The sequence below is a fragment of the Homalodisca vitripennis genome, chromosome X (genome assembly GCF_021130785.1).
Source record: "Homalodisca vitripennis isolate AUS2020 chromosome X, UT_GWSS_2.1, whole genome shotgun sequence".
NCBI classification, from domain to species: Eukaryota; Metazoa; Arthropoda; class Insecta; order Hemiptera; family Cicadellidae; genus Homalodisca; species Homalodisca vitripennis.
The window spans coordinates 112,120,994-112,136,490 of NC_060215.1; the positions used below are offsets into that span (position 1 = coordinate 112,120,994).

At 35.7% G+C, this 15,497-nt stretch overlaps 2 protein-coding genes across 2 annotated transcripts in view; both read left to right on the forward strand.

The window, feature by feature from the left end:
- LOC124369568 (angiotensin-converting enzyme-like) overlaps window positions 1-4,778 on the forward strand; it is a 64,506-nt gene extending 59,728 nt beyond the window's left edge. The window contains exons 10-11 of the mRNA XM_046827595.1: window positions 892-1,138; window positions 4,259-4,778. Of these exons, the coding sequence (XP_046683551.1) occupies window positions 892-1,138; window positions 4,259-4,778 (767 nt within the window). The remainder of the gene's footprint in view (window positions 1-891; window positions 1,139-4,258) is intronic.
- A 1,916-nt stretch (window positions 4,779-6,694) lies between these two features.
- On the forward strand, window positions 6,695-15,048 carry LOC124369569 (angiotensin-converting enzyme-like). The gene is made up of 4 exons (XM_046827596.1): window positions 6,695-6,918; window positions 8,414-8,557; window positions 12,455-12,630; window positions 14,774-15,048. The coding sequence occupies exons 1-4, from the start codon at window positions 6,695-6,697 to the stop codon at window positions 14,830-14,832; spliced, it is 603 nt and encodes a 200-aa protein (XP_046683552.1). The 3' UTR covers window positions 14,833-15,048.
- Window positions 15,049-15,497: the final 449 nt, after the last annotated feature.

Sequence of the window (15,497 nt, forward strand, 5' to 3'; positions counted from 1 at the left end):
AGAGATGAAGCTGTGTTTATAAACAGCAGCCAGTTTGTTTGAAATCACAAGACAGTTTGTTTAGAAACAAAAGGTGGTGACCCTCGTCAAGAGGAGTTTATAAGAGTGGTAGATAAATATGTTACTAATTTCCATCACAATCTCAGCTGTCTGGCACAGTATCTTGGACACCAGATCTCTAAAATAATCAGTAATATTCCTTAAACCTACACTTGATTAAGTAAGCGTCTAAATATGTCAATAAACCTATAAATGGAATATTTTACTTACAAGTATTTTATCATAAGGCTTTATTTTATCATATGTTAATATCCTAAATAATATCATTTCAAACAAAAATAGTTAAACTGTGATAGCTTTATAGTTTTAAAACCGTAAATATATCACCTAACAATGTAAATGTAATATAAATGTTACAAAACCATTATTATTCCTACTTATTACTGTTCACTTAAGTGGCCAGAGGTGATTGGCAGTGGCCACTTGGAAGGAATTGATAAGTGGAAGTTAATGACTTAACTTAGTAAATTAGGAGTTGTCAGTGAATGTGAGGTGACCAGGGAAGTGTAAAAATAGTTTTTCTTTGGGATGGATGGAGCAAAAAGAGTAAGTTAGATCTAAAACTTTTGTTTCTACTTTTTGCAACAAAGGCGATTATATAAATGCAAGCTATTTATAAGTACTTTATTTTTGATTATAGAATCAAAACAAATGAATGGTTTTTGGTTGTGAATTATAGAATCTGAATTTTGGTTTATACAAACAAGGTCTTCAATACATTTTCAAAATATTACAGCTAAATGCAGTTTGCTTCAGCGAATGCTTATTTATTTTACTGGTAAACTTTTGTACCTCCACTATCATTGTCGTAATTCTTTGATTATTTTACAGGATTTGATGAAGTGCTTGGAGACATGGTATATCTTTTTGTTGTGAATCCCACACACCTGAAGCGGCTAGGATTGTTGGACTCTAGTTTTGAATTCGATGATGAGCAAGAGATAAATGCACTTTACCAGCAAGCACTCGCCACAGTTTTCTTCCTTCCATATGCTTACAGCCTGGAGCTGTGGCGCTGGAAGGTCTTTCAAGGGAAGATCAAACCTGATCACTATAACTGTCCTTATTGGGAGATAAGGTGAGAATCCATAATTACAATATGTAACTTTTGCTACTTAATTTATCATATATAATAGTCTAAATAAGTCAAACATTCCCTAATAACAAGGAAATATGTTCTAAAGTTTGTTAAGAACAGAAATGTTAAAAAAATCACACAGTTAATATGGATATAATGTGAGAAATGTTTTAATCGGGATATAGTCAGTGCTATATTGTCATATTTATTTTTCTGTATAACAAAACTTCTTTAGAAACCGCCGTAGAAACCGCTCCTTGACGGGTTGTACCGTAAGTGGGTTTCAAAAAATCAAAGGTATACAGTTATTGCCATTTTAATCAGTTATGGTCAATCTATAAGCTCATAAACAATACAATCTAACTTCTTGCAGAGGTTGTCCATGTGTCAGTTCTAGATTAGCTTGCTGTCAGGTGATATGCCTACATGGCTATCCAGTGTCACATTTATGATCTGTGATGTCTCTTTATAACGGTGACTACGTTCAATCTGGCATGTTTTGGGTCATCATCTCATTCCAGTGTAATTACAGTGATCCAATCATTTATTACACATTTTCTTCTGGGTTCACCGACTATAACAGTAGTCAGTCAGTCAGACAAGGTTGATTTTGTTCTGACGTTAAATGAAAATGCCCTTCTCTACGTCTCTACTATAGCACCATTTTAAAATGTAGAATCATCTAAATCTAATATATTTCTTCCTTAATAAAACCAAAATCATGTTTCTGCGTAAAATGGGTGATATTTTGCTATCCTAGTTCAGCATAACTAGCGTATTTTGTATGTACCACATATTTAGTCACAATCATAGCCGCAGCTAGATATATATTTTCCAGATAAGGGATTTCCTAAATTTACCGCCCTTTCATATCAATCATCTCCATAAACTTAAAAATTTAATTTTATACTGCTTCTAAATTAGCTTGTAAACAATCCAGAAGCAATTATTAATTATTATAATATTATAGTATTTTATACCAATAAATGAACTAAAGTTTCTGATTTTTGCGTAAAATTCGTCCAAATAAGTGTTGCTCTTAATATAATTATTTTAAAAGTTCATATGAAATGTGACATTTCAAAAATTTTATCCATTTTAGGCCATGCCATTTAAAACCTTTAATTTTTTCAGCCAGTTCCTCTTTTTCAATTCTCGAGATATTTGTCAACCAATGTTTTTGGTTTGATTTTAAATTCCATTACATTCGTTTCGTTTATTTGAGAGCAGTGGCATAACACAAATAAACACTGAGAAGGGCGCAATTACGGGCAAAATAAGATGGATGGAGCTTCCAGGTTGGCCGAACACTCACACTTGAGGAGAAATTCGTCGCAAGTGTCACGAGTCATTTGTTCGAAAGCATTTTAACAGTTTCCTATTCTAGTGTGGTATACCTTGCGACAATTGAGATGTCAAAAAATAAATATTTGCCGGTTAAACCCTTCAGCGTATACGAATAAGAATTTAATATTGCATAGTGCTTACAGCAGTTTGTCCAAATGTTGGATAAGTTTCATCCTGGTTGTGATGACCTTTATTAGTGATGTCTTATTAAACTAGCCTTGCCTCTGCTATTATTACACGTTTGACCTCATATACCAATTAGTCAATAAATTACTCTGATATTTTGAAAGGAAGATATCACAAGATATACGATGTAAGCGAATAAAGTAAGGTAAGGTTAATTTACCGTTTTATGCACATGGACGGACATTTTGTTATCGAGGATTGCTGTGAGTTATGAAATTTTACTTAGGCGTCCGACACTGTTTCAAGTGACACATGTTCTAAGTCAGGCGCTCAAGTCATCTGTACACTGGCACTCCCTCCGTTTGCGGATGCCCATACATATGCATAGATAAGAGGGAGTCCGGAAAACATTTGCGAGCAAATTAAATCGCGACTTTTACTTCCGACAGTTTGCTCTCCAATCCTCCAATATGTGTCTAGCCCTAGTGTTAAGACAGCCGCTTTGACTGGAGAGGCTGGGGCAGAGCTGGCCTCCACTTATTTCAAAGTGGCATGACTAAGATATAGTGCCCGTTATCCCTCTATCCTTCTTTACAGAAGGCGACCCATATCCCCAACCGCATCCATCCTGAATACTCTGTCACTTTGGAAGCAAGCGCAAAGTTCTTATGGATTAAGTGTAATGATAGGTTTCTCAACTTCTTGTCCTAAGAGAACAATAAACTTACTAGCATATGTTAATGTTGTGTCTCAACATAATGTAAAATTTAAAATGTGTTAGACATGTTTATAGTTAAGATTAATCATTTCAAGAAACAAATAATTAAATCTAAACTATTTTGACAATGCTTCTCTTTTACTATAATAATGTAAAAATTATTTGGAATTTGTCGAAACACCTACATGTTGATATTTAAAAAATGAATTTGAAAACGGAAGTTCAATATTTAAAACGTGTGTCGTCTTGACCGGATAAAAAAGCGATGTAGAGTTTAAAAAAAAATGTTTTGCCTTATTTTTACAGCTCGGGGCGGTATCGCTTTGGTAGTCTGGCGGTTTGTGTGTTTAAACGAGCAGGCACCGGCCACGGCAAGCTGGCAAAACCTTATTCAATTAAATTTGGGTTAAAAATTAATTGTTTCAAACAGTAGTTTCCAAAATTACACGCCCAAGATAATGGCTGACTTATAATTTAATAACAACTTTTTCAAATGCAATAGCTCTAAAATTACCAACTCGAAACAGTACAATGTAAGTACATTTTACAAACATTTGGTCTTAATCGAATCCGAATTGTTTCCAAGTTACAAATTTTTGAATTTACTGTTTGTTTGAAATTTATAATATGCTTTGTATATGTTTAAACGGACAAATAAATAAGCTAACGTCAAATAATACTCCCGATACTGTAGCTCTACTATTTAATTTCTGGTTAACGTTCATACTAAGGTCTCTGTACTTGTTGATCCAAGAGTAAATAGCGAATACTGATAAAACTTTGCGTAAACAGTTGTGATGCAAGGACTCAATCTTCTATACAGTTATTTTAACCGCCATTCCAATTTTGCCGGCCTGCCCGAACGGGCAGTGGGGCCCGTCAAACGCTGCGGCTCTGGTATCAATGTATAATGGCTTTCAAACTTACAGGTTAAAGGAACAAGGTGTCGCACCGCCTGTAGATCGAGATGACTCTGACTTTGATCCTGGAGCCAAATACCATGTTAATGCTGACTTACCGAGCGGGCAGTGGGGCCCGTCAAACGCTGCGGCTCTGGTATCAATGTATAATGGCTTTCAAACTTACAGGTTAAAGGAACAAGGTGTCGCACCGCCTGTAGATCGAGATGACTCTGACTTTGATCCTGGAGCCAAATACCATGTTAATGCTGACTTACCGAACGGGCAGTGGGCCCCGTCAAACGCTGCGGCTCTGGTATCAATGCATAATGGCTTTCAAACTTACAGGTTAAAGGAACAAGGTGTCGCACCGCCTGTAGATCGAGATGACACTGACTTTGATCCTGGAGCCAAATACCATGTTAATACTGACTTACCGAACGGGCAGTGGGGCCCGTCAAACGCTGCGGCTCTGGTATCAATGTATAATGGCTTTCAAACTTACAGGTTAAAGGAACAAGGTGTCGCACCGCCCTGTAGATCGAGATGACTCTGACTTTGATCCTGGAGCCAAATACCATGTTAATGCTGACTTACCGAACGGGCAGTGGGGCCCGTCAAACGCTGCGGCTCTGGTATCAATGCATAATGGCTTTCAAACTTACAGGTTAAAGGAACAAGGTGTCGCACCACCTGTAGATCGAGATGACACTGACTTTGATCCTGGAGCCAAATACCATGTTAATGCTGACTTACCGAACGGGCAGTGGGGCCCGTCAAACGCTGCGGCTCTGGTATCAATGTATAATGGCTTTCAAACTTACAGGTTAAAGGAACAAGGTGTCGCACCGCCTGTAGATCGAGATGACTCTGACTTTGATCCTGGAGCCAAATACCATGTTAATGCTGACTTACCGAACGGGCAGTGGGGCCCGTCAAACGCTGCGGCTCTGGTATCAATGCATAATGGCTTTCAAACTTACAGGTTAAAGGAACAAGGTGTCGCACCACCTGTAGATCGAGATGACACTGACTTTGATCCTGGAGCCAAATACCATGTTAATGCTGACTTACCGAACGGGCAGTGGGGCCCGTCAAACGCTGCGGCTCTGGTATCAATGTATAATGGCTTTCAAACTTACAGGTTAAAGGAACAAGGTGTCGCACCGCCTGTAGATCGAGATGACACTGACTTTGATCCTGGAGCCAAATACCATGTTAATGCTAACTTACCGAACGGGCAGTGGGGCCCGTCAAACGCTGCGGCTCTGGTATCCATGTATAACGAATGGCTTTCAAACTTACAGGTTAAAGGAACAAGGTGTCGCACCGCCTGTAGATCGAGATGACTCTGACTTTGATCCTGGAGCCAAATACCATGTTAATGCTGACTTACCGAACGGGCAGTGGGGCCCGTCAAACGCTGCGGCTCTGGTATCAATGCAAAATGGCTTTCAAACTTACAGGTTAAAGGAACAAGGTGTCGCACCGCCTGTAGATCGAGATGACACTGACTTTGATCCTGGAGCCAAATACCATGTTAATACTGACTTACCGAACGGGCAGTGGGGCCCGTCAAACGCTGCGGCTCTGGTATCAATGTATAATGGCTTTCAAACTTACAGGTTAAAGGAACAAGGTGTCGCACCGCCTGTAGATCGAGATGACTCTGACTTTGATCCTGGAGCCAAATACCATGTTAATGCTGACTTACCGAACGGGCAGTGGGGCCCGTCAAACGCTGCGGCTCTGGTATCAATGCAAAATGGCTTTCAAACTTACAGGTTAAAGGAACAAGGTGTCGCACCGCCTGTAGATCGAGATGACACTGACTTTGATCCTGGAGCCAAATACCATGTTAATACTGACTTACCGAACGGGCAGTGGGGCCCGTCAAACGCTGCGGCTCTGGTATCAATGTATAATGGCTTTCAAACTTACAGGTTAAAGGAACAAGGTGTCGCACCGCCTGTAGATCGAGATGACTCTGACTTTGATCCTGGAGCCAAATACCATGTTAATGCTGACTTACCGAACGGGCAGTGGGCCCCGTCAAACGCTGCGGCTCTGGTATCAATGCATAATGGCTTTCAAACTTACAGGTTAAAGGAACAAGGTGTCGCACCGCCTGTAGATCGAGATGACACTGACTTTGATCCTGGAGCCAAATACCATGTTAATGCTGACTTACCGAACGGGCAGTGGGGCCCGTCAAACGCTGCGGCTCTGGTATCAATGTATAACGAATGGCTTTCAAACTTACAGGTTAAAGGAACAAGGTGTCGCACCGCCTGTAGATCGAGATGACACTGACTTTGATCCTGGATCCAAATACCATGTTAATGCTGACTTACCGAACGGGCAGTGGGGCCCGTCAAACGCTGCGGCTCTGGTATCAATGTATAACGAATGGCTTTCAAACTTACAGGTTAAAGGAACAAGGTGTCGCACCGCCTGTAGATCGAGATGACACTGACTTTGATCCTGGAGCCAAATACCATGTTAATGCTGACTTACCGAACGGGCAGTGGGGCCCGTCAAACGCTGCGGCTCTGGTATCAATGTATAACGAATGGCTTTCAAACTTACAGGTTAAAGGAACAAGGTGTCGCACCGCCTGTAGATCGAGATGACACTGACTTTGATCCTGGAGCCAAATACCATGTTAATGCTGACTTACAGTATATCATGTAAGACCGTTTTGCTTCTAGATTTAGTACTCAATTTACAGCTGTGCACGTTTATTGTTGTTGGCCATACAAATAGAATAGCTTTGAATTTCTTTATATTAATCAAATATGAAGTGAGATACATGGTTAGCTAGTAATATGGATGTTACCCAAAATGCTTTAAGGTGTAAGCAGGTGTTACATTCTATAATAATCTTATCCCTAGGATACGGCATAAGAAACTAAATATAGGTGCTAAGAGGTGCCAAATAGCAGTAAGTATACATTCACCACAATCTGTGTCAAGCGATTAATGGTTTACATTGTTAAAAGATAGCATTGCCCAAAAGTTTAAAATTTTGAGCAAAATTATCCATTTTATTTTATTTTGCAGAAATTCCTTTCAGTAAAAAAACTAAGATTTTGAAACGCAGCAAGTAATGAATAAGTGGTTGTATAAATTAACAAGAATTACGCAGTTACAATTCTTTTAAATATGTTTAGAAGCTCTAAAAAGTTTCATGTAACTTTTGATAATAGAGATTACATTACACAAACAAACAAAATTTCTATTATTGGTGGGTTTAATACAGCAAGCGAACACCTCATAAAGCAAATATTTGTTTGGATTAGGTGAATAAAGTAAGTCTGTTACATCAATTTTTAGTTTAAAAAAATACATACATATTTTAGAAAGATACAATGTTTATTTTATTAAAATATATATTACTAAGTTTCAGACATTTACATAACCATACATATACAATATACTTTTAATATATAATAATATTAAGTCCAAATAACCTATAACAGTTACATTTTTTCAAATATGTATGAATTTGTGATGGAGCACTCCAGATCTCTCTTTTAGGTAAATGGTATTCCTCATTGCGAGCTAACCTCTTGATATAAAATGCTCGCTCACTCTAAGCTTTTCATTAAGCTTTTCTAAGCTCATAAAACCCCCGTTCTGTATCGATCGCAGATCGATCAATTAATGGATATATTGCAAAAACAGTTTTGTTCAATCATTACATATTTAATAAGTTGGTAGCGTCGGTTGAAATCACAAGACAGTCCATTTTTAATTTGGTTTTGTGTTTAGAATATCAGAGTAGGTTTGAACAGCTCTCAAAATTATTACCAATGTTAAACCAGGGGTTTGCCGAAGGGGAAGTTTTGTTCCATGCAGTGGAAGTGCTGGGCTGTCTGGCATCATTGCTTTGATACGCCACCTTTATTACTGAATATTCTAAATATTATACTCAACCATGAATTAAAGTTAAAGAATATATAAAAGTACAATTGTGAATTATATAGTTTTGAACGATATGTTCAGCTATTTAACTGGTATTTTTCTCTATTTGAAATTTATTGTCACTTGTCCAACAAGGGTATATTAAGTGAGAGGGTGAACCTGAGCAGGACCAAACTTGTAACCCTTCACTTATCAGTTCTGCGTGGTAATCACTAGCTAATTCATTAGACATAAGTGGTAAAACTCGTACGTTTTCAGGTACGTTGTGAGCGGAATTGTAGAGTTTCAACTTCACAAATCAGTGTGCATTGCTGCTGGGCAATATGATCCAAATAATTCTACAAGCAATCATCTGTACCTATGTGATATATACGAGAAACCCGATGCCGGTAACAAACTGAAGTAAGTCTGTTTTTATACGTGTGCTATAACACTATTATGAACACATAAAGTAATAAAAATCTAGGACAAAACTCCTGAAAGGACTAAAAAGAAGGTAAAAATTCTGAATAGATATAGATGAATAGCATGCTCAACGACTTACTATTATATGCCAACCTGCATATGCATAAAACTTTCATTCTCACTAACTGTGATCCGTAGTTTAGTTTGAGGGGTTGAAAAAGATCTGTACGAATTTAATTCTGGCGTGTATAAATTTAAGACTTCTAAACAGTTCAGGACAGTGTTAATATTCTACGATTTTCCTTCAATGCTGGTGCTAATCTCACGAAATGGAGAATAAACTGACAAGATATAATCAGGTGTAGTAAATAGGTGTATAATTAGGTGACTTGGTTCTGGTACCAAATCATGAAAGCACCATGGAAATAAAGACAACTCTTAGCAATAATGAAGACAAGACCCTGTTAACAGGGATCCCTCTTGAAAATTCAATTTGCCGTCTCTCCTTCTGAAAGGGAGTTATTCATAGGTATAAGATGGAAGTTAAAAGCTCTTTATGGCAGAACACACTTGAAATAAGACAGTCTTCATAGATTCTGTAGGAAAAGACAATGTGCGAACTTTCGTAATGGCTCTTTCCTTATTAACAATAAATATGATTAAGACAATCTAACTGCAAAAACCTTGTGTATTGGAACTGAAATAATTCAAAGTTCAGTAAACCAATAAAAAATGTGTGAATTATATCTCAAATTATGCGCACTTGATTACATACAGAGGAATGTCATGGGATTGGAAGTAAAGATCATACTATAAAGATTTCCAATTAAAAATATTTAAATTATCCAGGATTGAATGTACCTCCAATGTTTAATAGTTTTTAAACATTCTAATGAATCAGCTTTTAATGAACATACTTTAACAGTTACGTATACCGCTAAGTTTAGTTGTTGTACATTATTAGCTTATTCGACAAGGCTATAGAGTTTTTGCTTTGTCAAGTATTGAACAACAAAATAGTTTCTTTTTGGCCATATAAATGATAATAACACAATATCTTAAAACTATTGTGCATTTCCTACCCATAATCCCTTCAAAAACTTTTCTCAAATAAGGCTCTTTAAGGCTAGTTATATCTTATATAGTAATTAATTTTAAAAATATTAAATAATTTTGTTGGTTGGCATATATATTATATAACTCAATTACATTTTTTGAAGGTTATAGCACTTTAAAATACATTAGTCACGTTTCACAGAGTTTCATGTACCGTATTTGGTCATCACAAACATGATAAAACTAATTCTGAATCATTTTAAATTTTGGTATATTTAAATATAACTTAAAAACCAAACCAAATCTATTCGCTCTATCTTTTCACTGAGAGAACAGTATGGTAAGAATAGTATTTTACTAAGAGTGTATCTTCCAGTTGTGAGATAGAGAATATAAGTTTGTATGCCAAAAGAAAGCAAAAATGCTTTTTTGCTGGGAAGGAAATGAGTTAAATGTTGCAGAGACATTCAAGAAGTGTGAAATTTTATATACCGGATGTCCCACGAAGAAGTTTCAATGTTTTTTTTTAATTTTACTTACCAATTTATGCACCGAACATTTTCAAACTCTACACAATTCGTTAAATAGGTTTTAAAAATATTCTGTGAAAATTTCAGCTTTCTAGCAGGTTGTTGAAACAAAATGGTGGCATTTTGAAAAACTATACTAAAAAATACAATTTTGCGGTATTCGGAGGAAGTTCCTCTTTAATTGGTTGTTTTAATTTTATTCCTCGTCGTTATTGAAGCTACAAGTACAAACCTATTCCTTTAAGTAACCCCATAGAAAGAAATCACACACAGTTAAATCTGGGGATCGGGTGGCCAATCAAAAAATCACTTCCTTGACAATCCAACGGCTATGAAGGTTGTCATTTAGTAATCCCCTGACAGGATTTGCGAAATGAGGAGGAGCACCATCTTGTTGGAAGATTGCTTGATCTATTTCTGCAACCGTAAAATAAGGCAAGACTTGTTCATTTAAAACCTGATCATACCTATTCCCAGTCATTGTACTGTCTGAAATGTCGTGAGATAGAACCCCATTCCAACTGTCAGCTGCCCAAATAAGAATTCGTTTTGATTTGAGTAGAGTCTGTTCATGAATGTGTGGATTACCGGTGTTGTAATAATTACAACAATGCCTATTTACAGTAACATTGCGCTAGAAAGTGGACTCGTCTGCAAAAAAACAATTTGAGTATGCCAATTAGGACGTAGGTCATGAAACTCAATGATAAGAGAACAAAATTCCACTCTTCTGTCCGGATCATCTTCGGGAAGATTATGGAATAGGTGACTTTTGAAAAATGTAATTTCGTTTTTCTTCATTATTTTCTGTACTGAAGACTTGGGAACACCAGTTTCAAGTTCAACCTGCCTTAGTGATTTCGGTTTACCTGGAGAGCGGAGCTTTGATGGACATACTAGTATTTCTCTTTCCTCATTAAATTTGATCCTCTAGAGTACTTTTTACGACACATCCACCCTTAGTTATTGTTAGGTGGTTCAATTCCTGGGTAGGCAACCTAAAGTTGTCTAATTGCTTCTGTAATGTTGCCAAAAGCAATAGCCCACGCACAACACTTCACTTTTTGTTCAACATTAAAAACCATTTATCGAACTTCCATATCAGTAATACTGTTATGGAGGAGGTTAGGATATGTTTTATAGCACAAGCAATATTCTTCAATCAAACAGTTGTTTTCTACAATGAGAGTTATTATCACCTGTTCTTTAAAACTGCAACACAGTAATCAAATCAGGTAGACAAAAAATGAATATTTACAGCAAGCAAAACAGTAAAATGTTCAATATGTCACTATTTTTTCTACAATTGTTAGGGAGCTTTAATTTTCACAGAATATCATTAAAACCTACTTTAATAGTTGTTTAGAGTTTGAAAATGTTCGTTGTATTAATGGGTAAGTAATATAAAAATCAAACGTTTAAACCTCTTCGTGGGACACTCTGTATTTGTAAAGACTGGTGTAAATCAATACATTACAATTAATCATGATGACATAATTTCTAATCTCATTTACCGTTACAAAAAAAGATTTTCAAGCCTGGAATAATAGTTTTAGTGGCTAAAGAAAATCATTTATAAGAGTTGAAGAAGACATTTTATCTATTTCTTGCATGCAAAAATTAATTGTAATTGCTTTTAGTTACTTGTTCTCCAATTATATACATTATTATCTTTCATACGAAAACATGATCTTTCATTCTAGTCACAATACCGAGTAAAGAGGCATTCTCCCTCACTGCTGAAGTCTATAACAGTCATATAGGGTAATAGTGATATACTATACTGAATTGATCTAGATATTTTAAATATTCACGTATTCTTTATTTACATTCCACTCTAGATTCTTTGCTTTAAAAAGATTATTAAATCTGCTGAAAATCATGCAAAGAAACAGGAAAGAACAGTTTAAAATCTATCTATATAACATTTATATTTTTATTCTACTTTATCGAATAAAATAAAACTCTTACCGGAAATTTACTACCACGATCATGGTAGCAGTTGTTAAGTTTGGTATATACGAAGGGAATAAAATATGTGATCACATTGTTTGTTGCTTCAGGAAGCGTTTGCATGGCACACTTTCATTTTAAAACGTATAAACTCTGGTGTACGTTATTTGAACAGTTAAAAATCATACATCGGCAACTTATTACCTGAATGCCTATTTCCAAAGTTCCACACCTCAAATTTTCATATCGTTATACCAGTTTAATTTAAATTCCATTCTAATATAAAATTCTAAATATAATAGATTGATAGACAATAGTACAACCAAACACCATTACTTCACCAATTTCTTGGTAGGAGCATGATGGCTTTGGGAAAATCTCATGTGTGGCCGGATGCCTTGGAGAAGGTTACAGGACAAAGAGTGATGGATGCTCAACCACTTCTAGACTATTTCCAGCCTCTCTACCAGTGGCTTGTAAAAGAAAACAATAGGAGCAATGAGTATATCGGCTGGAAATCCAAACAAAAACGTGAGTATCACAGTACTTAATTACGTAATAACACTTTTACTCCTTATTGTTCACCCAAAACTTATACTAATTCTTTCAACGTATTTTACGTCTTCATTATTATATCTTCACCTTTAAATGTATATTTATTTATTCCAACCTTACTACATATATAAAAAAATGAAAAATGTTAAAATTGTAATGTTATCTAAAATATTACTTTATAATCTCATATTATAAATATATTTTGAGATTATGAGATTATAAATATCGTAAAATAGCGTTTCTAGAATTGGTTTTTGATGGACTGTTTAGATTAAGTACATATTAGTTAACACAATTATAGTATGATAATTAGTAAGCCTAAGAGTATATAATTTTATTTTACAGTACGTAATAGACACCATTCGTGTACTTTTATGTACTAATATGAATAAATAGTATTTCAATTCAGTTAAATTAAATCATTCTTAAATCAACATCGCTGCTTTACCTTGTATTTTACGCACCGCATACCACCTTGTATTGCACTGAATTGGTGATTGGTAATTGGTGATTACTCAGTTGCTCATTTCTAACACCAACATATGTAAAAAAAAGGCCTTATCAAGTTTTGTTCTAATAATAATAATAAATATTTTATTGTACACAACAATGTACAAAATTGTATTGCAATTGTCAGTTATATATGTTAACTAAAATTTACCATTCATTCACGACAATTGGACTCATTCATACATTCAATAGTTTCCATTCTTAATCTTAATCGTTCACTCGAATTTGTCCACTCTAGCCGCAGTGTCAGTCAGCCAATTCAGTGGTCTCCCAATCTTGTGTTAAAAAACTCGTCTGTATTATAAAATGCTGCACGGATTAATGCTGATTTCAGATGAGCCATATGTCCCATATATATTTAAATGCCTTGGGCATATTTACACTTTTAATGGAATTTGGCAGTCTTTGATAAATTGAGCACCTGCCTGTGAAGGCAAGCGTTCATGAACCACCGCCCTGTGTTTCGCAGTGCGGCAATTGTCCCTGCCTCTGGTTTAATAAGAGTGTACGTTACTACCTCTTAAATGTTCGCATTTGTACTTACAAAAGACACACCTTCAAAATATAGAGGCAGGGTAATGTCAACAGCTGCAAAGTTTTAAATGCTGGCCTACACGACTCTCTCCATTGCAATTTTGCAATTATTCTGTGTGTGTGTTTTTTTTAGTGAAAACAATCTGGAAAAGGTTGTGTTTGTGCAACCTCCCCACAAAGCCAATCCGTAGGAGAGGTATGGGTAGATTACTCCATAATATGCCGTCATCAGCACCCGGCTGGGCAATATTTGGATAGTTGTTTCAATATATAGATTCCTGAGGATAACTTTGAGCAAACACTGTATACATGGAAATCCCACGTCAACTCCCGATCTAGGTGTATTCCAAGGAATTTCTTTGAGTAGGCCTCGTCGATATCAGTTTCATCCAGCATGACTGTTGGACTTTAATCTGACTGACTTTGTCGTAGACCGTAATGAATAAATGTTGATTTAGCAGGATTTGTTTTGAGATTGAGTTCGTTGAAGATTTAAATAGTACTGTTGAGCTCAGTGAATGGTACCATTTCGAGTTCTCTGATTGAACAATAAGTTCTTCAAAAGCTTGGCGCTTTGTCAGAAAACACCCAATAGGGGATTATTGGTATATGATGCAGGGATCGTTTTTGAGAACAAATGTTTTCAATTCCCCATATCCAAGACTATAAGCTGTTATTATGAATGTAAAATGACGCAAGGCATATACATGCATAAATATACACAAAGGGTCATGGATGGAAGGTCAGGATGTGTTAAAACTGTGTCTAACTGTGTTCTATGACTACAGCTACTGACGTATTTTCAAATTTAATATTTGATAAGGTTTTCATCAAAACTACAAAGTATACGGTGTTGTTTTCTTTTCCACCTTGGACTTTGACAACCCTTCTTACTGTTACAGTACAGTCAGAACTTCCTTGTGTATAGCAGAATATGGACAGAAGTTATTTATCAATATTATTCTCAAATAATGCCAACCCTTTTCGGTATTTTTGATAAACTTAGATTCTTAAAATACTTTGGATGCAAATTTAATATACACATTTAAAAAATAGAGCTTTGTTTTCTCTTTAGGTTGCTATAAGAAAGGAATACCAGCATGCAGAATTCAAGATTCCTGCCGCTATTCATAGAGGAAAGGAAAATAATATCTAGAAAATTCCAAACATGATGTCTGACTGAGAAACAGTATCCTGTATAAATATTTAACATTTTTAAATGTATAGTTTGATGTATGAAATGTATTTTATCTTCCTTGCACCTCTTTCTTCGTATCAACGAAATTGATCATCAGGTGGTGTAATTATTTATATTGTAATATTAAACACATTATATTCTATACAAATGTTTGTTATGCTGCAGTATTTGAACCAAACAAATTAATATGAAACATTTAGCAAGAAAACTGTTTGTAGCAATAAATTAACAATCATAATACTTTATTCTAGATTTAACGCATGAGCAGGACTTGCATTTTATAGGAATTATGTATAATGATTATTTTAGTTTTATATATGTGAATGTATATACAATGTGTCCACAAGGTAAGGAATATGTGACAAATCCTCCTAACAGTCACCTAGAATTGGTAATTTTAAACTGGTAGTTTAACTATTGTATGTGTGCACAAAATAATGGACACTTTCCATTTATCTAGTTTTTATTTTTTTAATCATGGAACTTTGTACATAGGTAGAGCCAATATTCCAAGCCTATCAGAGACCAGGGGTTGCTTTAAACCAATAAATTAAAAGAATGTTAGTAGAGCTCCGGCGTTACCCAGACCATGGCTTGATAC